At 52.4% G+C, this 21,676-nt stretch overlaps 9 protein-coding genes across 9 annotated transcripts; 4 read left to right on the forward strand and 5 right to left on the reverse strand.

The window, feature by feature from the left end:
- Positions 1–1,705: 1,705 nt before the first annotated feature.
- Positions 1,706–2,125, reverse strand: GUITHDRAFT_108487 (hypothetical protein; the record flags this gene model as incomplete). The annotated part of the gene is made up of 1 exon (XM_005832535.1): positions 1,706–2,125. One exon carries the CDS (start codon positions 2,123–2,125, stop codon positions 1,706–1,708), a length of 420 nt encoding a protein of 139 aa, XP_005832592.1.
- A 1,506-nt stretch (positions 2,126–3,631) lies between these two features.
- Positions 3,632–4,252, reverse strand: GUITHDRAFT_138833 (hypothetical protein; the record flags this gene model as incomplete). Its single annotated transcript, XM_005832536.1, has 1 exon — positions 3,632–4,252. One exon carries the CDS (start codon positions 4,250–4,252, stop codon positions 3,632–3,634), a length of 621 nt encoding a protein of 206 aa, XP_005832593.1.
- A 1,869-nt stretch (positions 4,253–6,121) lies between these two features.
- On the forward strand, positions 6,122–8,930 carry GUITHDRAFT_152648 (hypothetical protein). The gene is made up of 12 exons (XM_005832537.1): positions 6,122–6,488; positions 6,541–6,621; positions 6,701–6,736; positions 6,856–6,930; positions 6,984–7,079; positions 7,224–7,244; positions 7,297–7,409; positions 7,477–7,509; positions 7,562–7,610; positions 7,685–7,765; positions 7,815–8,125; positions 8,178–8,930. The coding sequence occupies exons 1-11, from the start codon at positions 6,126–6,128 to the stop codon at positions 7,893–7,895; spliced, it is 1,029 nt and encodes a 342-aa protein (XP_005832594.1). The 5' UTR covers positions 6,122–6,125; the 3' UTR covers positions 7,896–8,125; positions 8,178–8,930.
- Positions 8,931–9,586: 656 nt separating this feature from the next.
- Positions 9,587–12,748, forward strand: GUITHDRAFT_152649 (hypothetical protein). Its single transcript, XM_005832538.1, has 10 exons — positions 9,587–9,660; positions 10,018–10,345; positions 11,024–11,107; positions 11,192–11,260; positions 11,310–11,437; positions 11,485–11,641; positions 11,689–11,737; positions 11,951–12,059; positions 12,287–12,371; positions 12,627–12,748. Exons 1-10 carry the CDS (start codon positions 9,593–9,595, stop codon positions 12,708–12,710), a joined length of 1,161 nt encoding a protein of 386 aa, XP_005832595.1. The 5' UTR covers positions 9,587–9,592; the 3' UTR covers positions 12,711–12,748.
- A 225-nt stretch (positions 12,749–12,973) lies between these two features.
- GUITHDRAFT_108492 (hypothetical protein) lies at positions 12,974–14,243 on the reverse strand (the record flags this gene model as incomplete). The annotated part of the gene is made up of 6 exons (XM_005832539.1): positions 12,974–13,023; positions 13,350–13,456; positions 13,516–13,582; positions 13,757–13,843; positions 13,900–14,048; positions 14,125–14,243. The coding sequence occupies 6 exons, from the start codon at positions 14,241–14,243 to the stop codon at positions 12,974–12,976; spliced, it is 579 nt and encodes a 192-aa protein (XP_005832596.1).
- A 667-nt stretch (positions 14,244–14,910) lies between these two features.
- Positions 14,911–15,819, forward strand: GUITHDRAFT_108493 (hypothetical protein; the record flags this gene model as incomplete). Its single annotated transcript, XM_005832540.1, has 1 exon — positions 14,911–15,819. The coding sequence occupies one exon, from the start codon at positions 14,911–14,913 to the stop codon at positions 15,817–15,819; it is 909 nt and encodes a 302-aa protein (XP_005832597.1).
- Positions 15,820–15,955: 136 nt separating this feature from the next.
- GUITHDRAFT_108494 (hypothetical protein) lies at positions 15,956–17,342 on the reverse strand (the record flags this gene model as incomplete). The annotated part of the gene is made up of 2 exons (XM_005832541.1): positions 15,956–16,370; positions 16,474–17,342. The coding sequence occupies 2 exons, from the start codon at positions 17,340–17,342 to the stop codon at positions 15,956–15,958; spliced, it is 1,284 nt and encodes a 427-aa protein (XP_005832598.1).
- A 1,494-nt stretch (positions 17,343–18,836) lies between these two features.
- Positions 18,837–19,896, forward strand: GUITHDRAFT_71141 (hypothetical protein; the record flags this gene model as incomplete). Its single annotated transcript, XM_005832542.1, has 2 exons — positions 18,837–19,205; positions 19,258–19,896. The coding sequence occupies 2 exons, from the start codon at positions 18,837–18,839 to the stop codon at positions 19,894–19,896; spliced, it is 1,008 nt and encodes a 335-aa protein (XP_005832599.1).
- Positions 19,897–20,014: 118 nt separating this feature from the next.
- Positions 20,015–20,837, reverse strand: GUITHDRAFT_108496 (hypothetical protein; the record flags this gene model as incomplete). The annotated part of the gene is made up of 6 exons (XM_005832543.1): positions 20,015–20,065; positions 20,121–20,216; positions 20,263–20,331; positions 20,401–20,512; positions 20,602–20,645; positions 20,706–20,837. The coding sequence occupies 6 exons, from the start codon at positions 20,835–20,837 to the stop codon at positions 20,015–20,017; spliced, it is 504 nt and encodes a 167-aa protein (XP_005832600.1).
- Positions 20,838–21,676: the final 839 nt, after the last annotated feature.

The following is a 21,676-nucleotide window of genomic DNA, read 5'->3' on the forward strand; positions in this document are numbered from 1 at the left end:
GCCAGATGCTATGGTTGAGCTGAGACCAGCTACAAGGAGCAGACTGATGTATGATAACAGTGTTGCTAAGCTCTGACTGGCCGGGGACCTCGCCAGGACCGGACCGCCATTTTTAAGCTCGTTGTGCAATCAACCAGTCGAAGGGATATCGTGTCCGGAGGTTCACCTTGCTGTCTTGCCAAATACCTGTCATGTACGGCCGAGAAGAGAAAAGAAACAGCTCCCTGACGAAACAGGGCCTTGATGTATCAGCCTTTCACAGCCCCATCCAAGATATGCATCACACGTTGTGATCGTCGTGCAACCGACCAGAAAAGTGATAGTCCACGTTTCTTTATATACAGCAACATCCTTCAAATACTACTATACAACAAGTACATTCCTGGCGCTTGCGCTCACGCTCTGAGCTTCCTGAGCGCCCTCGCCTGGCATGGCAGCTCCCGCCCGTCTACCGAGCCCCCCGCCGCTTGCTGCTCTCGCTCGATGTACGCGATAGCGCCCGCAAGGCACGCCAGCCTCTTCCTTCTCTGTGGCGAGAGGCGTGACAGAAGCCCTTCATCCCGAGTAGGGAAGCCATCGCTGGTTCGTGGCTCTGAGTCGCAGGAGGATGGGACAGATGAAGTAGCGCTGTGCGCCATCGGCAACAGGATCAAGATAGCGTATCTGAGAGAGTAGGCGACGCGAAGGAGCTGAAGGAGTTGTCATGAGGCCATGGGGTACGCGTGATACATCTCCAGATACGGGTCGTTTGGGCTCCTCAAAAAGCTGTTTCGTCCCAACCAACGTGAAAACACACCCTCCGTCTCCCTCGCCTGTCACCAGGTCACGCGGGGCACCTCATCAAGCCTTGGCCTGCCATGCGGACATCGTGACTCTCACGCCAATCTCGCATCGTTTCGCAGACCCTGCCGGTCAATCTCGGCCCCTCCCTCCGTGACCTCGGAGTATATATTCCCACCGCGTCTCCTCCGCCACCCAACTCTCTTTCCCCATCAACCTCCGCCATGCAGCCCACGTGCGACGATCATCCCGCCTCCAGACCCTCCCTCTCCTCCTCCCCCATCTCCCGCGACGCTGCTGGCAGCAAGTCGGGCGCCGCGGCGCCTTTCGGCATGGACGAGCGGGTGTACTCTCGCTTCTCGGCGGGCGCCAGGAAGCGGCTGGCGTGCCTTGCGGGCGCCATCGCGTACATCGAGCGGGAGCAGCAAGCGGCGGGGGGCTCGGTAGACGGGCGGGAGCTGCCATGCCAGGCGAGGGCGCTCAGGAAGCTCAGAGCGTGAGCGCAAGCGCAAGGATGTACTTGTTGTATAGTAGTATTTGAAATTGACATGTATGTTTCCGGTGTACGAGATTTTGCTGTAGATTGAAGTGTACAATAATGAATTACGCCTTTGCTCACGAAGAATCTTTGAATGCTCGTCATGTCATTGTATCATGATTTCTTTTTTTCTTTTTTTTTTTGCCGTATGCTTGATCTTGTTGTATGGAAAATCGCATTATCATCTGTTGGTTTCGTAGAGAAGACAGTTCCCAACTCATTTTATATGCTTGTGCACATCGTTACATCCTGCAACAATTCTCATTTCGTACAATTGATCTCTGGAGTAGGGGAACGATCGTCTTATTCCTTTATTACTCAGCATCGAGAATACCAGTCTTCGATCTTACTTTTGATACCGGGGCACAGCTATCCGATCTTCAATGGCTATTTATCGTCCTGGTCGTCTGTGTTGCTTTCGTTTTCTCTGCTTGGGTTTGTCCTCTTTTTGAACTTGAAACTGGTCTCTCCTTTGAAAGCCAGATCCCAGCCTCCTCTCTTAGGAATCAACTTCGTATTGCGAAACATGTTATGCACAGTTTGCTTGGGTACTTTGGCATTCCCTCCTGCCTTCTCATCTAGAAAGAGTTGAAGAATCCTTTTCTTGAAATTCTCAGAATGTCGAGGGATAACGGTGAAACCTTTCCATCCAAAGAAAGAGGCCTTGTCTTTTGGGTCGACAATTTCAAGAGGCTCTACCCATCCCTCGACCATGGAGATATGCAGGCGCATAAGAAAGCCTTGCTTCTGATTTCTGCGACCCTGGCTTCTGCACTCAGCCAGCTGCTGCTCAAAGATCAATTTCATCGGCGATTCAGAGATTTTCTTCCTATACTCAAGTTTGATTTCATCTGTCTTTTGGACCCATATCTGCTGTCCTGCTCTCGCTCTCTTGGCCTTATTTGATTTGACGTCCGCCGTTTGTTCTGGTGGCGGAGCTTGCTCAAGGGGTTGAGAGCCACTTGCCCCTTCATTCGCATGCACTTCTTGTTGCTCCTCGGTCAGAGCTTTCCCGGCCAGAAATGATGCGGTATGGATTTGAACTCAGATGACGGATCAGCGTTTAGCCATCCTGCAGAGTAAAGCTCAGTGTCGCCGCCTTGAAAGTCCGTGACGTTCTGATCCTGCTGCTCAGGAAAGATCTCAAGATCGGAATGACCTTCCTCTGAAAAAAAGGACATGCTGGTCTGATGGTCTGGACTATCTATCTGTGGATCATTGGCACTTTCTTGTGGAGTATTGTCTCCTTCCGCAATACTTTGCGTAGTATTTGGATCCTCACGGTTGGTGCACCATTCCATCCTCGTCCTTTCTTCAACCCTTTGTACCAATGCATAGTTCGATGGAGACTCAGATGGGTGCAATAAATCGAAAGGTTGTTCAGCAACTTCTAAACACCCATACTCAAATGATGAAAGCGTCGTAATTGAATTCAGCCTCAATTCAGCGGAATCATCAGACTCTAGGTACGGCGAAAAAACAACATTATCAGGATCAAGGAGTCTGGGGGATGGCTCCATTCTGCCATTCTGCCAAGGATCAGGCGATGCTGCTACATCTTCAAGCATGTTATCGTTGTTCTGAAAAGGAAAGCTCATGGCTCAACAGACAACAAGGAGGACAGCTGCACTCAAGATCGAGAGGACAGGAGGGACCAGATGAGCAAGTGGATAGGGAAGGGCAAACCCCCTGTAAATCTCCACCCGAATACCCCCTGATCCGTTCTTCCATCCTTGCACCGGTTATTATGAGATAATTATTAGGGGTCATAGGGGTACTTCGAGGACGACCACCCCCAACTGATCGTTTTTGCAGGCGGCGCGCCACAAAGAAGTTTAAACTTGTTTGAAGTCCGTGGGCTTGTGCGGGGATGTGGGCTGTGAGCGATTCAAGTCGGGTGGGCCGAAGTTCCATACCCTCATGGTCTGATCCCGAGGCTGATCTGTCGGGTGACAGTCTGATCCGACCGGGGACCGGGATCTCACTTGACTCCGTGATTCAGCCACATCACTGAGTCATGAGAATGCTGTTGAGTCAACTTGGCAAGTCGGCGAGCCGCTAATTGCTCAGTGCCGGTCACAGTGATGAAACCATCCTTGCACCGAGAACTTGAAGACCCTGCAATAATTGACTGTGCAGCTTGAACTAAACATATTTGATTATAACCATTATGATACAAAATTTTGCTTACAAGTGCCAACAAAAACCGCAAGGTTACCGTACCTTGCGGATCGGATAGCAAGACTCAGTCCACACGCCGAGACAGCGGCAGCGCTGGTAAAGACACGACCAGGGTGAAAAATCGTGGAGCTGTCATTCAAGCTTGAAGGATTGCTCTTTCATGCTTGACTGCAACGCACTGATGAACGAACGGTGTGTTCTCCCTTGCTTCTCTTGAATCAGTGACTGAAGACTCTTCTCCACTCGCTCTGCAAGGGTCTCCTCCGTGTCATCTTCCTGCACAATCACAGGATCTCCGATATGCTGCGTCACCTTGACTGGGAGGGGAAGAGACAGACAGGAGACATTGAAGGTGATGATGATAGCCAGCTGCATCAGCAACCACCGCATGGGGTCAGGAGTCAGGCGGATGATGATTCCCACCAAGATATCGAGGCGCAGGAAGGTCCAGAGCTCGAAGAAGAGGTTGAACTTCATCTCTTCTCCATTCTCACAGAAGCATGGAAAGATCTGAAAGCCTTTCCCCATCTTGAGTGCTACCCGAGCGAAGCCTGCTCGCTTCTTGCCGGACTTCGACACCCAGGAGACCACGTAAGCAGAGCGACCATTGCACGTAGAGTGTGCCATTATCTCTTCTGCTCCTCCAGGCACTACTGCCACCCAGTTGCCGCTCTTCAGGAGCTCGTACGCCGTGTCCCTGTAGCCAGGGACTGCTCCAAAGTAGCGAAGGAAACCCAGTACACTGATGAGCATTCGGTGCAAGAGGCCACGAACCACCCGACCAGAAACCTGCTGAGCATGGAGGAGACAAAGACCGATGTCTCCACTGTGAGTGGTGTGGAGGGATACCAGGAGGGCTGGTCCATCCTTGGGCAGCTTTTCCCATCCCACCACCGAGAATGAATGCAGAACTTGGCCATACCAACAAATAACAAACTGGAAGGATCTGTACAGCCAGTGACCCGCAATTTCAGAATCCTGATGTATAGCAATTAGTGACTGAAAGCAATCCTGGGCTCGTTGGTGTGGTATCCAAATGCCTATGCGCGTTGTTTGGTTTTGTTCCTACGTGGACCTTGTGCTGAACATGCAATTTTTTGCAATTGACGAAAGGATCAATATTCTAACCCATCCTCATCAAAGTAAAATCTATGCTCAATCTCGTCTGCAACCTGTCATCACAACTGCCATTGACCAAAACAATGTATATTTGGAGTGAGCATGGGCGCTTTGCTGGATCTAAGCCAATCTATGCTCCTGATACCACCTACATGAGCTGAAGGTTCAGCTATGTCTTGTCTGAATCATATACATGGACATTTCATGTGCATCTAATGCTGTGCTGTTGCAAGAGCTCTATCATCGCATCCAACTCACCGGCAAAAACGCAAGCGCCTCCTTTCGCGCCATGTCCAGTTGTTTCTTGTTTTCCCACAGAGGGTTGTTTCCAGTTCAAAATATTTTAAATGATTTCATATATTTCAAACTTTATAGACAGATTTGCACATTTATCTGCAAATTTACACTGCAGGAGAGTACAGTATCTTGCCAGTCTCTTCATAGCTGCGGGGGGACGGGTGGGGTATTTTAATTCGGGGGTACCTTGGGATGCCCAACACCCACCCTGCAATGGGATATTTCAGGAGAAGGTGGGGGTGGGTAGATACTATCGTGCTATGGTGGTCGGGGAGAGAAGCGGCCGCCGGATGAACCCCACCCCGGGTATAAATATCAAGATCAGGGGGTGAAAAATGAGGGTACTTAATATATGGAAAAGAGGGGTCAAGAGGGGGTGATAGATAAAGTTGAGGGGTGGTCTAACAAACAATGGGGGTCGTCAGGGGGGTCGTCCACCTGAAGAGCTAGCTCATGGTAGGGTGTTGCCTGCGCAAGTTGATGGTATAAAACTACTTGTATGAACTGTAGCTGGGCATATATAAACGATAGAAAGTTTTTGAGGAGCCTCTCTTGTACCACACGTTTGAAAATTTTATGGAAAATTGATAGTTAATTTGAATTCTTCCTTTCTGGTACAAAGTCCTTGTATTATTGGTGGAAATATTCGTTATCAGTCAAACATCTTGGTACAATCTCAAGTGGCTAAAATATTAAAATTGTTCATTTCTGTTATTAAAACTCCTTGACTGTTTTTGATTTTAGAACTCAATAATTACTAATAAAAGCCTCCTGGCAATGGAGGTGGTACCTCGTTGGAATGCTGAGCCGTGGCTAGGAAGCGTCAGTGCGAGGAGGAGCAGAGGAGCAAGGAGTGTAGGCAGCGATCATACTAATGCCCGTAGTGCGAGGTCAGCAGGTGCAGAAGCGAGGCAGCAAGGTCGATTGTGTCTCCAGGCTGCTCGTGGAAGGTAGGATGTTTGACCGGGTGTAGGGGAGAAGTGTTGTGTACATAGAAAAAGAGTGAGAACTTGTATCCTACAAATGTTGCCGTCAGTACAAGAGTACAATCCACTGAGCTTGACGGAGAAAAGAGGGATCCCCCGCTCCCGCTACTCTCATGGAGGGTGTGGGCAAGCCAGCCAGGAGTCGACGTAGTGGTGTAGAGGCAGGGAATTTGAGCCTGGAGTGCACTTGCCTATTTTCTCCGACCTGACACTCTGTGCTAGAGATGGGTACTGGAAGCATCGAGGATACGAGACAACCAGACCATGTGCAGGCGCAGATTAATGGGCTACATCTTGACGGAGGCAGTTCAGAGATTATCTTCCTTGGGACCGGCTCGTCTTCGGGCCTACCCTCTGTGCGGTGTGCGCTGAGCCCTGGAGGAGGATGTCCATGCTGCAAGGAAGCGATGTCGAACCCAGACTCGAAGAATCGGAGGGGGAATCCGTCCCTGTTGATACGATACAGGGGCGGGAAGCGGGACAACCCAGGGGACGTTGATGGGGGGTCGGGCGAGGCGAAGAACATCCTGATTGATGCTGGCAAGACCTTCAAGGAGAGCGTCCTGCGGTGGTTTCCAAAGTTTGGAGTGAGAGAGCTGGGAGGGAGGGAGGGGGCAGGGGTCTGATCATGGGCCTTAGATCAGGACGGTGGACGCCATAGTTTTAACGCACGAGCATGCCGATGCTATCCTTGGGCTGGACGACTTCCGTGAGCTTCAGGTCACTTGTTGAGGATGAGGGCGGGGGGGAGGGGGTCGGAAGAAGGTCGGGGTTGCTTGAATCCTGATTCATCTTCTAGACTTGGGACCTAGAGTGGAGGGGAAAGGCGCTTCCGGTCCATCCTGTTCTCCCCTCTGTTCTTCGTCGCTGACTGCAGCGATTTCTCATCTCCTTATCCTCCTCCTCATCCGCTACATCCTCCTCCTCTGCCTCCTCCTTTTTTCACTCCACCAGCCGCCGACTCCTGTCTTCCTCTCGGACGCGACTTACAAGACACTTTGCAGCATATTCCCATACCTTACAAAGAAGGTGAGGAGGCACAGTCACGTGCTGGAAGTTGGTTTGACAACCGTTGCCGCCAGGTTGACACGTCGAAAGGGGAATTCCAACGGATGGTGTCTCAGCTCGATTTCAACTGTGTCCCTCCTCTCAAGACCTTCAACGCGATGGGCCTCGAGGTCACGATCCCCATTGTCGCCCTCCGGCTCTGCCACCATCCTGCGGATCCTTGTTCCTCTCTTGCCCTTCCTCTCTTTCCCTTCATCCTTTACCTTTCATTTCTTACCCTTTGTCACATATTTTCATGACCTCTTCATGCACAGATCAGAACTTTACCCGTTGAGGTTCTTTCCTGCAGTGAGTGAGCCGCTGGTCTCTGAACTTTGAGCAATGCAGCACGGGCCGGACTGCATCTGCTACGGCTTCGACTTCGGCGTCAGGGACCGAGTTGTGTACCTCTCCGACTTCACCTCCATCTCTGAAGAGGTTTACGAAGTTATCGAGGAGAGGTCGGCCCTTGAAGTTTCTCCCTTGCCTGCCTCGATCTTCGTTCTCATATTCTTGTCCTCAACGCAGGGAAGTAAGCATCCTCGTCCTCGACAGCCTCAGGTTCCCTTCCTGTCCGGCTGGGGGCAAACGATTCGCTCACCGTGGGCTCCAGGCCCGACAAGGACTCCCTAACCCACATCGGATTGCCGACAGCCGTCGAGGTAACGAAAGCACATCCCAGTCACCTCCTCCCTCCTCCCTCCTCCCTCCTCCATCTCATCGGAACGTCGGGCAGATCGCCAAGAGAGTAAAACCCAAGAAGACCTTCCTCGTCGGACTCTCTGACAACTTTGGGGATCACGACGAATTCAACCGGGTGAGAGCTGCTGACCTCCCTGCTCCCGAATGACTCGCAACGATCTCAGGGGCTACGAGACAAGTACGGCCCGCAGGGGATAGACATCCAGCTGGCGCACGACGGCCTAAGGATCCCGCTAGAGTTGTAGGAGAGCCCCCTGCTCCCCTGCGGCCGGGCCTTGTGAGAGCGCAAGATCATGTCCGAGTGACATGCTCAGGTAAGGCGACGGAAGGTCCCTTGCCGACGCGCTCAGCAAGCTTGCGCGGATGTTTGAGAGAAGTCTGTTTCTTAGATGTGTATGCTACAGTAAGTCGGAACTTTAGATTTGATAACCTTGAGGGCCTCCGCTCCTCCAAATTCCTCGAAGGTCTGCATCGCCTGCCACGATCGTCAGCCACTCGCTACCATCATACGGGGAAGAGCGACGTACCTTGAGGATCTTGGGAGACAAGTCCCTATCGCTGCTCTTCTTGTTCATCTGCATGACGAGGTTGTGGATGTGCGGGTTCATGGCTTCTCCCACCACCTCTGAGAGCTGAGTAGCAGCTTCCACTGCTCCTGCAAATACGTTCTTGTTGGGGCTCAGCAGAGCCGCACGCAGGCAAGGGATGATCCGAGGGACGAGGGGAGTGGTCTTGGCCGAGCTTCCTTCAGCAGCCAGCATGTGCTCGAAACAAGCGCGAGCGGCGAACGCGTACGGATGCTGGGTCTCGCTCAGACCTTCTGCGCAGACGATGAGCAGAGGGTCGTAGTCGAGCTCCCTAGGATCTTTGCTCCACTGAAGCTTGATGTTCACCGCTCCATGGTTCAACCGGCAGGGGATTCCTCCTGCGTTGAACACGCTGCCGAACTTCGTCTTGAACTCGCTCGCCTTGCTAGCAAAAGGGTCTGCGCACTTGACGTTCTTCAGTCGGGAGGAGGGCAGTTCAGTCCACCCCCTCGACGGTTGCCGCGAGCTCGACGGCGATTCTGAAGCTGCAGAGACTTTGGCATGCGCAGCGTGTCCCCCATGGGGCACTGAAGAGGTCGACTTTCCTCGTCCTGAAGGGATGGCTGGAGGCATTTGGTTCGTCTTGTTCGTCAGGCCCTTGGCGTTCGTTTTCACATTCATCGGTATGTTCATCCTCGAACAAGCTTCCTTGCTTGTGTGATATTCCTTGTCGCTGATCTCTCGTTTGTTCCTGCAACAAAACCATGAGCGGAGATTCATTCCAGCGCCAACTGCGCAGTTGTCTTCAAGGCTGAAAGCTGCTTCTGATGTTTGGCACTGCTCTTACATCGTTCTTCATCTTCTATCGAAATCAAGCATACTTCTCCTTCTCATGCTAACCCTCCTTGCTTAACATCGATCATTCCATATTTCAGCTCCATCAACGCATCGTTTGTCGTTTCTTGCACGTTTCCTTCAGAACATACCCATGATCTGCCCTGTCTTGACCTATGCGCTTAGCTCAACTAATCCTCACACCTGTCATTCTCTTCTTTGTCTCCTCTCCTCTCCTCTCCTCTCCTCTCCTCCTCCTCTCCTCTCTCCTCCTCCTCCTCTCTCTCCTCTCCTCTCTCCATCGCTTCCGCCACATTTGCATGGCGTTCCCTCTCATTTTGCCTAGTGGCTTTTCTGACCGCCATCTGGTTTCACATCGGTTTCTCAATATTCGTTCCCAGTTTCCAAACCTTTGAGAAAACTTTCTGAAGTATCTATGAAATTGTCAAATTTGATCGGTTTGAAGGAAATCTCGGGCGATTTCAAAGACGAATTCCTACATTTCAATCTTTCCATATATAATTTGGGCAGCAATCCCTCGTATACGTGGAAATCGCTGCAAGCTTTCGAGATAACCCGCCATGGCCGACGACGAGCCGCCAGAGCTGGAGGACATGGCGGAAGAGCTGGCCATGTCGAGGAGAAGGAGGTAGAAGAATGTGCTTCATCCACACACACATTGTGTTTGTGCTGGGATGACTGTGTGATGTCTTGAGCTTCTTCGAACTCAAACGTGGACATGGCCTCGAATCCGGATGTTTCTTGCAAGTTGCGATGTTTGGAGATAGGAGAGAGGATAACCATTTGAGTTTTGTTTTCTCTTGTCCTTTCTGATGATATGAATACGAAAGTGTGTGAGTGTGTGAGATGGTTGGAGCTGGTCAGAATCCATCATCTTCCTATTCCCAGGTGTTCGCATGCGTTGGGTCAACGGACATGATACGATCTACATATGCGCATGACTTGCGGGCGTCTGTTCCTCCCTCAGCTTCTCACTCCATGGCAGACAGGCGAACGGAGTCCAACACGGTTCCGAGAACAAGGTCGATAGAAGCCTCTACCAGGAGGTAGTCGAGGGGCCCCGGGAATCTAAGAAAATCCTTGTGAAGGGGACACATGTTAAGGTTGCTGGGCTGCAAAACGCGAAGCAGTACAACGGAAGGATGGGAACAGTCATCGAGTACGACGAGGGGACGGGGAAGTTCGGGGTGGAGCTGGAGAAGGATAAGCGGCAGATCAAAGTCAAGCCTGAAAACCTGGAGGTCGTGGAGAGCTTTGGTGGGCTCAAGGGAGGATTTCTTGGGGAGGAGAAGAGAAGTGAGGACGTGAGGAAGGTGAAGAGAGTTTGTGATGTTGACGTGATGAGGTTGAAGAGAGTTTGTGATGTTGACGTGATGAGGCTGAAGAGAGTTTGTGATGTTGACGTGATGAGGCTGAAGAGAGCTTGTGATGTTGACGTGATGAGGCTGAAGAGAGCTTGTGATGTTGACGTGATGAGGCTGAAGAGAGTTTGTGATGTTGACGTGATGAGGCTGAAGAGAGCTTGTGATGTTGACGTGATGAGGCTGAAGAGAGCTTGTGATGTTGACGTGATGAGGCTGAAGAGAGTTTGTGATGTTGACGTGATGAGGCTGAAGAGAGTTTGTGATGTTGACGTGATGAGGCTGAAGAGAGCTTGTGATGTTGACGTGATGAGGCTGAAGAGAGTTTGTGATGTTGACGTGATGAGGCTGAAGAGAGTTTGTGATGTTGACGTGATGAGGCTGAAGAGAGTTTGTGATGTTGACGTGATGAGGCTGAAGAGAGCTTGTGATGTTGACGTGATGAGGCTGAAGAGAGCTTGTGATGTTGACGTGATGAGGCTGAAGAGAGCTTGTGATGTTGACGTGATGAGGCTGAAGAGAGCTTGTGATGTTGACGTGATGAGGCTAAAGAGAGCTTGTGATGTTGACGTGATGAGGCTGAAGAGAGCTTGTGATGTTGACGTGATGAGGCTGAAGAGAGTTTGGCAGCATGAAGATGACGGCATCGAGGTGATCAAGCCGCATCCTCGTAAGGAGGGAGTTCTAGATGGTTTGAAGTCCCTCAAAGTCGAGGTGAGGGAGGAGGAGGAGGAGGAGGAGGAGGAGGAGGAGGAGGAGGAGGAGGAGGATGGAGATAACGACAACGGTGTTGGGCAGAACCAAGACGTTCCTGAGTGGATGAAGGCAAATGACGACCTTCTGCGCGAAGTGGAATCAGATACTGAGGTCAGAGACCTGGCGTGTATTCCCCTCTTCCCTCTCACATGGGCGTCAGCTTGCAAGCGCCGTGAACAATCAGAAGTTGATCACCGCGATAGACGAGATTTCCAAGGATCCAAAGGCCTGGATGAAGTATCAGAATGATGAAGAAGTGAAGAAGTACTTCTCCAAGATGATGGGCCTGTGCGCTACCAGTGCGGTTGTCGTCAAGACTCATGAAGTTCTTGCAGGTTCGGCAAGAGGTATGAGAGATATGAGGAGCAGGCGAGCGCCAACGAGAAAAAGCAAGAGAGCAAGTCCAAGACCTCGGTAGTGGAAGAACTGCTGGCGCAGGATATGAAGCAGAAGGCGCCAGCAGCTGGGAAGTCTTTAATCCAGGAGATTGAAGTGAGATTGTTGACGGGCCGAAACCCTTTGCTGACTTGTGCTCGCAGCATAACAACCAAGATACGAAGAAGAAACCAGCGACAAAATCGAATCCAAGTAGAGATCATATTGAAGATAACGATGACGCTATGCCGATGTTGATGATGTTCGTACTGGTGCCAGTGATGGTAGTGGTAGTCGTGATGATGATGGTGGTGAGGAGCAGGAGCAGGAGCAGGAGCAGGAGCAGGAGCAGGAGCAGGAGCAGGAGCGGGAGCAGGAGCGGGAGCAGGAAGATATGTCCGTCGTTTGTGTTGACCGACGATGCAGGGAAGGGAACCACCGACTACTCCAAGTGGGATGAGATCGACAGCGACGAGGAGGAGGAAGCGGTCTCAGGGTTGTTGTTCGGGCCCAAGGTTGACAAGAACGACGCGAGGTGAAATGACTCTGAAAGACGCCGGGAGGAGGCTGGGGAGCGCGGGGTTGCGATAGGAGGGGGAGGGAGGACGATGGGGCGGGAGAGAGCAGTTTGAATGCAGATGGAAGAGGAGCAGGAGGTTTGGGAGGGGGCGAGGGGGACCGAGAAGACAAGGAGGAAGCAGCAGGAGGCAGGAGGAGGAAGGACGCAGCAGGAGGCAGGGTGTCCTGACGGAAGATCGGCAGAGTGAAGGACGCGCTGTCAGACTTGAAGGTCCAGCAGGTTATGAGGATGTTGAACTCAACTTCCGACGAGGGAGTCATACAGCAGGTCAGTTCCCTTTTCCTCTATCGCCGTGTGTCCTTTGTCCCCTCCTCTCCCTCACCTCCCCAATGTCCCTCTTTCTCCCTCCCTTCCTCTCCCGCTCCTTCTCTTCTCCCCTTCTCTTCCTCGCTCACTCTAAATCTCTATTCCCTTGTCCTCATCTGGTCGTTCAATCATGTTTGTTGCTGTCATAGCCTCTTGCTGTGGTGATGACTGCTAATACGGTTGTACTTATGCTGAAAAAAAATAATCGTTGAATAGATGTTACAAGACAAGGACGTGGCGGAGAAAATTCAGCTCCTGATGAGAGCTGGCGTTGTAGATATAAAACCTCCTTCGAAATGAAGTCAAAAAGAGCTGAGAAATCAGAGGTGCCCTCCAAAGTTGACAGTGTTGAGCCTCCAGGTGTGTGTAGCCGGCAACTTTTCACCTCAGTCTCCGTCCAGCTGGGAGGTCCATCAGGTGGTTCCGGGTATGGAGCGGAGGAGGATCATGTGGCGAGAGGATGGGGAGGACAGGGGCAGGGATTAAAGCAAGATGCAGCGGCAGGGGCAGGACAAAGAGAAGGGAGAGGAAGGGAAGGAGAAGAGGACGGGAGGAAGGGAAGATCAAGAAACCTCCCAGTCGAGGTCCGATAACATGTCGATAGGCTCCATCTCTGAACCAACAAGGAAGAACAAGTCAAGCACACAGGAGGAACAAGCTCAAAGCTGTGAGGGGTGTTGACGTCATCAAGCAGGCGAGCGAGGCTTCTACTTCCAGCCATCACAGTCGCTAACTCTCAGTCTGTAAGACGGCAGAGCAACGGAAGGAGGCTGAGGAGCAGGAGGGATGTAGAGTTGCAAGACAGGATGTAGAGGAGCAGCAGAGGAGCAGGAGAGGAGCAGGAGCAGGAGCAGGAGCAGATGCAGGAGCAGGAGCAGGAGCAGGAGCAGGAGCAGGAGCAGGAGGATGAGAAGGAGCAGGAGCCTTGACCGGACACACCTGACTTCTCGTGGACGCTCTCCGGGGACTCGATGGCACCAGAGAAACGAAGGAGGAGGCCAGCAAACGCAACGACGTGAGCGAAAGTGATCAGGGGGATCCAGGAGCTGAATGAGGTAGTTAGAAGGCAACAAGCTAGAGGGCCAGAAGGCAAGATTTTTCGCACGATTTGCTCAGAGCCCAGTAGGGACACGAAGTCTTGAAGACGAGTGCGAAGACGAGAACACTGGCACCTGGAGAGAAAGACGATCATGAAGGAGGACGAGGATTGACATGGAGGAGGGGAATAAGCAGGAGCAGGATCAGGAGCAGGAGCAGGAGCAGGAGCAGGAGCAGGAGCAGGAGCAGGAGCAGGAGCAGGAGCAGGAGCAGGAGCAGGAGCAGGAGCAGGAGCAGGAGCAACTCACAGTAGATCCCTCTCAACACAACGATGATCAGGCACGTCCGTGTCAGCACCTTACTTCTGCACGAGGCTGCAGCGGATCCCACGACAGCTGGGCAAGCTCGATGAGCCGAGGAAGAGCAGGAAGCGCAAGATCGCAGAGCAAACCTGTCAGGCAGGAGATGCTGGCCCATGCAAGGTTCTCATAGTAGCAGTACTCATGCAGACAGTTGACCGCCTGCGCTGCCTTCGCCTCCCCAGCGATGTACGCGTCCTCCTTCTTCATGCGATCTGTCCATATGCTGCAGCTCCATGCACTGATGGCAAGGTCAGAACAGGCAAGAGGTTGCAGGATGCACGCGCCTTATGATGTTGATGAAGAAGAGGGTCGACCCGCCCATGACGCTGGCTCGGAGCACAGCGTTGGCGAGTGAAGGTACAGGCTCTGCTATGTCGCTGAAGGCGACGGCTCCAGCGGATATGACGCCGCCCATCGTTCCTCTGCCAACCATGATCCACTTAGAGTCGAGCGACTCGACTCGACCCGAGAGAGGGAGGCGATAATGAGAAAGGAAGCCAGGACGGCACGGAGGAGGGAGGAGGGAGAAGGGAATCTATTCCTTCCTTCTTCCATTTCCCTTATTCCTTCATTCCTATCATTCTCCACCTCTTATCCTCTTGTCTCATTTCTATCTCCCTCCCTCTTGCTTTCTCCCTCGTCTTGTCATCTCCCTTTCCTTCCGATCGTCCTGCCTGTCCTGGCTCTCTACCTCCTGACCTCCCCACCTCCAAATCTCCCTCTCTCGCTCTCCTCCTCCCTCCTCCCTCCTCCCTCCTCCCTCCTCACCTTCCTCCCTTCCTCCATCCTTCCCTCCCTCTCCTCCTCCTCTTTCACCTTCTTCTCTTCCTATCGTCGTCGGTGCATTCACGCTTCCACCATGTGACCGACTAGTCTATCTACCTACCCCAGCACCTGACCTATCAAAATACCCCACCCCCTGGAGGCCAGGGAAAATGCACTGGCGGCAGGAAGGAGATGCGAACACGGCTCCTTACACATGGAGGACGGAGAGACTACATCTGTTGATCCTCTGATCCCCTCCTCCTCCGTCCTCCTCCTCTTTCCTCTTCTTTCCTCCTCCTCGTCCTCCTCCTTTCGTCACTCTAGTCGTGATCGAAATGTTTGGCAAGCCAACCGGAACCATCTTCGTTCTCCTCCTTCTCCCGCGAGCCTTCTCCTTCTCCATATGCCCACCTTCTTCATCATTCACTGCAGCTAGATGCCATGCTGCCGTTGCTATACGGCAACTCAAATGCTGCGGCATGGCAGGAATCGATCCAAGGGAAAGAGAGCGGGAGGAGATCGAGAGGAAGTACGCCCTCAAGAGTGCAATGATAGGAAGCAAGATGTGTGGACGCTGCTGGCTTCAGACAGCATGGTGCATCTGCTCCTGCGCCAGCAAGTTTCAAGATGTGGCATGCGATCCTCCTCAAGGCATGCCGATCGATGTTATCCTGTACAGCCACGTTGACGAGTTCATGCGAAAGTCCAACACAGGCAGCTTGCTGCACCTTTGCTCTCCCCTTGTTCGAACTCACCTGCTTGTATGCGGGCGATCCGACGACGAGCATCGGCTGGAGGAGCTTCTTGAAGCAAGGAAGGGGAAAGCGTGTGTGGTCTACCCATCGGACGACGCTACCCCCGTAGAGAGCTTTCTCGAGCAGCAGCATGACACGGCTGGAGCGTCGGGAATGACTTTCATCTTGCTGGAGGGGACGTGGAGGCAGGCGAGGAAGATGGAGAAGCGGGTGCGGAGCGATATCCCACGAGTTGCTATCCCCCCGATGGAGGGAGGGGCCGACGGCCGCATGAACACGATCATGGCGTTCGGCGAGGTTGTTCTCAAGATGCCGATGGGGACGGAGGTGAAGAAGAGCTTGTTGAAGCGCATGGACCAGCTGATGAAAGCGAAGCAAGATGCTCTCTTCGAAATCCACGGACGTCACGGGACCAATACGGAGAACAGTAGGAGGAGGAGATTCCCTCAGGAGCGAGACGCGGCGTACAGCAAGTGGGAGCTCCTCTGACAGGCACATTCAGAGCTATTGTCCGTTGAGCAAGCTTTACGATCTCGTTTCCTATCCACAGGCTAATCCACAATGTTCCATATCAGTCTTCTCATCTCCTAGAGCATCAGAGCCTCATGCTCATGCGCTGGACTTGTCAGGTCGAGCTGCTCTCGATGCGGTTCCTTGCCTGTGGCATCATCCTGTCTCTTGTAAACTCTTCCTGTGCAAATTTGACGATCGTCTCTGCCAGTACCTGAACCTGCTCAGTCAGCTCCAGCGCCTTTGCCCGCGACATGGTCTCGAGGTCTTTCAGCGCCTCGTCCATGGGCTCAGCGCTCCCGTTGTAGAGATTCTCCAAGGAAGGCGTGTTGGGCGTGATGTGCGTGCCTGGCAGTCTCTTCAGGTCCAGCCTCCCCCCGATGCCGGTCGTGGGAGAGGTGAACTTGTCTCTCAAGGCCTCGCACAACAGGATGCTCTGGTCAATGTCGTCGCTGAGGAATTTCACGGCAAGGTTGCGAGAAACGCTGTACTCGTCCTTCAGCAGCCTCATGGTGTCTTCTGGTGAGGGACTGGAGAGAAGGAGGAGGAAGAGGAGGAGGAGGAGGAGGAGGAGGAGAGCCAAGTAAGGGCAAGCGCGTCAGCTGGGAGAGCAAGGAGAGGGGAGAGGCTCACCTGAACTCATCTAGGGGTTCTTGGTTGTTCGCTGCGTAATTCTTTCCCGTCTCCGACAACATCTCGATGAAGGAGAAAACTTTGCTTGCACTCTCGCTTCCGAACACATCCTTGAGCTGGCTGTTGGTCTTCATGGAGTTAGCAAACGCCGAGATCGACTCGAGGACAGGAGCAGCCGCAGCCAGCCCTTTGGACATCTCGCTCTGAAGCTTGCTGAGCTCAGAGAGGATAGGGATGCTCTTCTTGGCATCATAGTTGTTGAAGGCGATGTGTACGTTGGCTGCTCTCACCCTCCCGATGATCTTCTTGGTGTCCTCGATCGAGTTGATCAGCAGGTGCACCTTACAACCCAACGAGTGCCCCATCCCGATAGTAGGCAGCTCCGCAGGATCGAACATGTCGCTGCCGAGCTCGCCCTGCAGGGCCTTTGCTGCTCCCGCAAACTTGTATGCTGCCTCGAAGGCGGCCTTGTAGTGATCCATTCCCGTCAGCCCCGCGCATGGCGTCGCGATGACTATCATTCTTTCCTGACTCACCATCTCTTCCACAAACAGCGAGTACGCTTGCTTCGGCGCCGCTCCGACGAACACGCCTCCGATGAAATGGACTATTCCCGCGAACCTGACGCCGTCTATTGGCTTCCTTAGATCCTTGGGCAAGCAGATATCACACCCTGCTAACTTCATCCACTGCACTTCGTTGCTTCCCGATCGCCTCCTCCCCTGCGACCTCGCCTCCACCTCCACCTCCTTCTCCCCCTCTCCCCTCTTGCTCCCTTCCGTGCCGCTCACCCTCGCATTCGATTTGCCGAACTTCTCCCACTTGTCGCTATCGTACCAGTCGTCCTCGTTGGTCACCGAGACCTGCATCCTCGTTGCTAGTCCACGTCGCAGAGAGGATCTGACAGGTAAGCTGGAGATGCAGACAGCCTTTCTCGCTCTGCCCTGAGCATGCGGGCTGCACAGATTCTTGCTGCAAATGAAAGACTCCCCCGTGTGCCCAATCGACAGCAGGACAAAAAGACACAGTGACCCTGCAAGCATAAGTGAACATGGAGGTGTATAGTGAGAAAACGAATGAATCTGTCCGTGGCATTTCTGTGCACAATCCTACTTCTAGAGTTATCCTCGCCTACAAGCCTCTGTATCTGCAAACATCATCTTGTACCTGCATTATTGCCCCATCTTGCCATAATCTTGTTTTTACATGACTCTCTGCTTCGATTCGCACATTCCTTTGACCTTGCTACGGTATGAAGTTATCATTTTCCCCTGTCCCTTCCTCCCTCTCCCTCCCCTCTCCTCTCCTCTCCTCTCCTCTCTCTTCACTTCTCTTCTCTTCTCTCTTCTCTCCTCTTCTTCTCCTCTCTCTTCTCTTCTCTTCTCTTCTCTCTTCTCTCCTCTTCTTCTCCTCCCTCTCTCTCTCGCGTCTTCACCACAACTTGCAACTCACCAGGAACCAGCTTTGCCATGAATTCGCTTCCTACTGGTGAGGGGTAAGGGGTCCAACAAGGAGGGTGAGGGATGGGGTTATAGGGGACATGGGGCACTTCTGGTCTACATAAGGTAGGTAATCACAGTCAATTAAGTGTATTTTGGGGGGTAGGGTAGTAGAAAGTACGGGTGTAATGAACACAGTAGGGGTGATTACGTAATGCGGGGGGTTGGGGGTCCCTTCCAGTTCCTTTGAGGGGACAGCCTGTTTTTACGAGAGTGTTTGAGATTGAAATGTGCCTCTAATATTCCAAAATTAAATAACATTTGTTTCAACATAAGTGAAATTTGTTGTCATTCGAGCTCGCCTCATTAAAAGTCTATTATCTTTGGAAGGGCAGCAAAGTTTTGAACTCTCATCCTCTTTATAGGGCGGTTGTTAAAAAATCTAATACCCCATCCAACCGCCCCCATCCCCGCCTGCCACATCCTCATCCAGCATCAGCAGCAGCATCAGCAGCAGATCAGCATCAGCAGCAGATCAGCATCAGCAGCAGCATCCAGAGCATCAGCAGCATCAGCAGCATCAGAAGCATCAGAAGCATCAGCAGCATCAGCAGCATCAGCAGCATCAGCAGCATCAGCATCTCCTGTCCTGGCTCCCGTCCCCGTGACCTCCATCTATCCTGAGCTCTATCCTCCGCTACCGCCATCTTTTCTCCTCCTCCTTCCTTCTGCTTCTAGGCTACCAGGATAATGGTTGGGAGCTCCAACTCTTTCACTCAGTTCTACTTGGGCGTGCTTGTTGGTGTGTTGGCTGCCACGAGCTTCTCCTACGTCAATCGTGCTGGAGGAGGAGGAGCTTCCACCACAATCGCGCTGCAAGATCGAGCATGGCCGGTGAATGCTGAAGATGGAACGGTCGACATGATGTTTCCTTCTGATGCTGTCTGTGTGGGCCACCTCTCTCCTGACCTGGACTCGGTCGCCGCATCCATAGCAGCATGCGAGCTGTATGGAGGAACTCCGGCAGCAACAGGGGCGTTCAACTCTGAGACGAGGTTTGCCTTGAAGCACTGGGGGGTCCAGGGCCCACAAGCGCTGGAGGACCTGAGGAGGGATGAAGCAGGAGGACGAGGGATGAAGTTCCTGCTAATCGACTTCCAACAGACGACTCAACTTCATCCCTCCATCGCCCACCATGAGGTGGTTGGCGTGATCGACCACCATGCTCTTCAGTCCCAGACGGTAGTCACGTCGAAAGCCATTCCGGTGCAGATCAAACCGTGGGGGAGCGCGGTGAGCTGTGTATGGGGTGTGCTGGTGTGTGCCTGACAGTGAGTGCTTTCAGAGTGCGATCGTTGCCTTTGAGTTCTTCTCCAAGAAGCTGCAGCCCAAGAGGTCTACCATGGGCCTGATGCTCTCAGCCATCCTGTCGGACACCCTGAACCTCCGATCGCCAACCACGACCTCCTGGGACAGGAAGATGGCTCACAGGCTCGCGGAGGAGACAGGGTACCAGAGCCTCGACGAGCTTGCGAGCCTGCAGTTCAAGGCCAAGTCGGAAGAGCTTGCAGCGATGGACCCGGAGGATCTCATAGCCAACGATCTCAAAGTGTTCGAACTTGATGGAAAGAGCTTCCAAGGGAAGCTGGCGATCTCGGTGATCGAGACGACAGATACCGAGCCAGTCCTCGCACGTGTTGAGTCCCTGAGAAGCACGATGGCGAAGATGAAAGCGCATAAGAAGGTGGAGATCATGCTGGTGTTTGTTGTAGATATTGTGCGGTTGAAGTCTGTCGCCATCGTACTTGGGGATGACGAGAGGAGTCTTGTGATGGCCTCGTTCTCCGGAGCAAAGGAGAAGACAAGCCAGCTTATTGACATCGGGCCTAGAGTATCAAGAAAGTCGGACATGGTGCCACCTATCACAAAGGCAATCGTTGATGATGAATGGAGCTCTCATCGAAGTTCGCATAGAGAACTTTGAGAGGCCAAAAGTTCGAGTTCTGTATATTTTTTGTAAAGCGACAAGCAAAACTGTCGAATGCCCCCCGATCTCTATGAGATCACAATGGAGAATCAGCTTCGATTGTTTAGTTGCTCGGTCAATTCACTTCGCCGACAAGGACACGGCTTTGGTGGATCAATTGTGATACCTGTAAGATGAGGTCAACCAATGAGGTCATCTAACCACATCAAGCGGCGGCACACCTGCCACTTGATCCTCTCAGTGTTCATCTCGCGGTTGGGTCGTTCAGTCGCCGTGATCTTGATCATCTTTTTCTTCGGATTGTAACGTGGTCCCGCCTATCCAGCAGGGGTTAGTGCTGAGCTTGTTTGAGGCATCCAGTACCATCTCTATGAGTTTCTTGACTGCTGCATCGCTGAGCCCAAGTTTGAAGGGGAAGATCTCTGCGATAACCTGTGGTCGACAAACGAAAAGTGAAAAGGAGAAAACAATGCGAGGAGTCACAGCTTGAAACAACTTTACCTTCCTGCTCAAAAACTCAGCAGTTTTTTCGTTTCCAACATAGTTCGCATATTGCTTGGTTGTTATATAGATTGCTTTGTCTGGAAAATCCCAGTGTTGCCATTGCCGCGTGCTGGACCCACATAAGAGAAGAAAAAAAAGAAACAGCAACGAAGGTTTAGCAACAAGGGCATCCGACGGCAAAGCAAGGGAGCATCTTACATCAGCTTCGGCATCTTAATTTCCAATTCAGCCCTTTCGATCACCTGATCCAAAGTTTGATCAGTGCCAAGCACACAGGTCAGTGTCGCTTCAATCGTCCTCACTTCTTGCAGCTCCGGGTTCATGTGTCGTGCGAGCTTGTTATAATCATACTGTGTCACAATGCGCGGGAAGACGTTGTTGCCGAAAGATCTGTCATCACAAGATCTCTGAATGAAGCGACGCTGCAGATCCATGTTGGATCTGAAAGCTCTGCAGGACGTCGCAGTAGCTCTGAGAACATTCTGAAGCTGTTACCACATGTCATTTCAAAGTCTCTCCACGCTAGATGAAGGAGGAGAAAGAAAAGAAAGGGGAGGGAGATTTGGAAGGGAATAGAAGAAAACAACAAGCCATGCCATATCAATTCCTTTGGTTCGATATAGAAAGAACACGTACAGAGGAAAGGAGGAGAGGAGAGGAGCAAGTTGGAAGGGTTCAAGTCTGTCACAGGTCAACATCGAGATACCGAGAGGGGGAAACAACATTTCTGGCTACCACGTATCTTTTTCTTCCACCTCATTCCTTCCTAGCCCCCTCCTTTCCCTCCCTTACCCCCTCCTCCCAGCATCCTCCTTACACCAACCTGCTGCATGTCGCTGCTGCTTCTGTCTTCAAGCCACTTACAGGAACTTCTCGAGAGTTGGTAGAACTTTTCGAGTAAATTGAACTTTATCGCAGCCCGGACCGTGCTCGGAGTGACTGGGTCCGGCCCGGCGCCGGGCGGCCCGCGGTCAAACTCATACCGTACAAAAAAACTCAATAAGTCAAGATCGCCGAGTCAAATTTATCCGAATGCTAATCGACCTCAAAAATCCTCGACCACGTGTCACAGCAACTCCCTTGAAAACAATTTGCCATTATAACAGTGACTTGCTCAGAGTCTCAGTGATCGGACCGTCTACTCTGTGACCATCTGGGCCCTCTCCCTTCAAGGCTCCCTCTCCCTCTCCCTCTCCCTCTCTATCTCCCTCTCCCTTCAAGGCTCCCTCTCCCTCTCCCTCTCCCTCTCCCTCTCCCTGGAAGAAAGAAGACC

This window comes from Guillardia theta (genome assembly GCF_000315625.1).
Source record: "Guillardia theta CCMP2712 unplaced genomic scaffold GUITHscaffold_34, whole genome shotgun sequence".
In the NCBI taxonomy this organism is placed as follows: Eukaryota; class Cryptophyceae; order Pyrenomonadales; family Geminigeraceae; genus Guillardia; species Guillardia theta.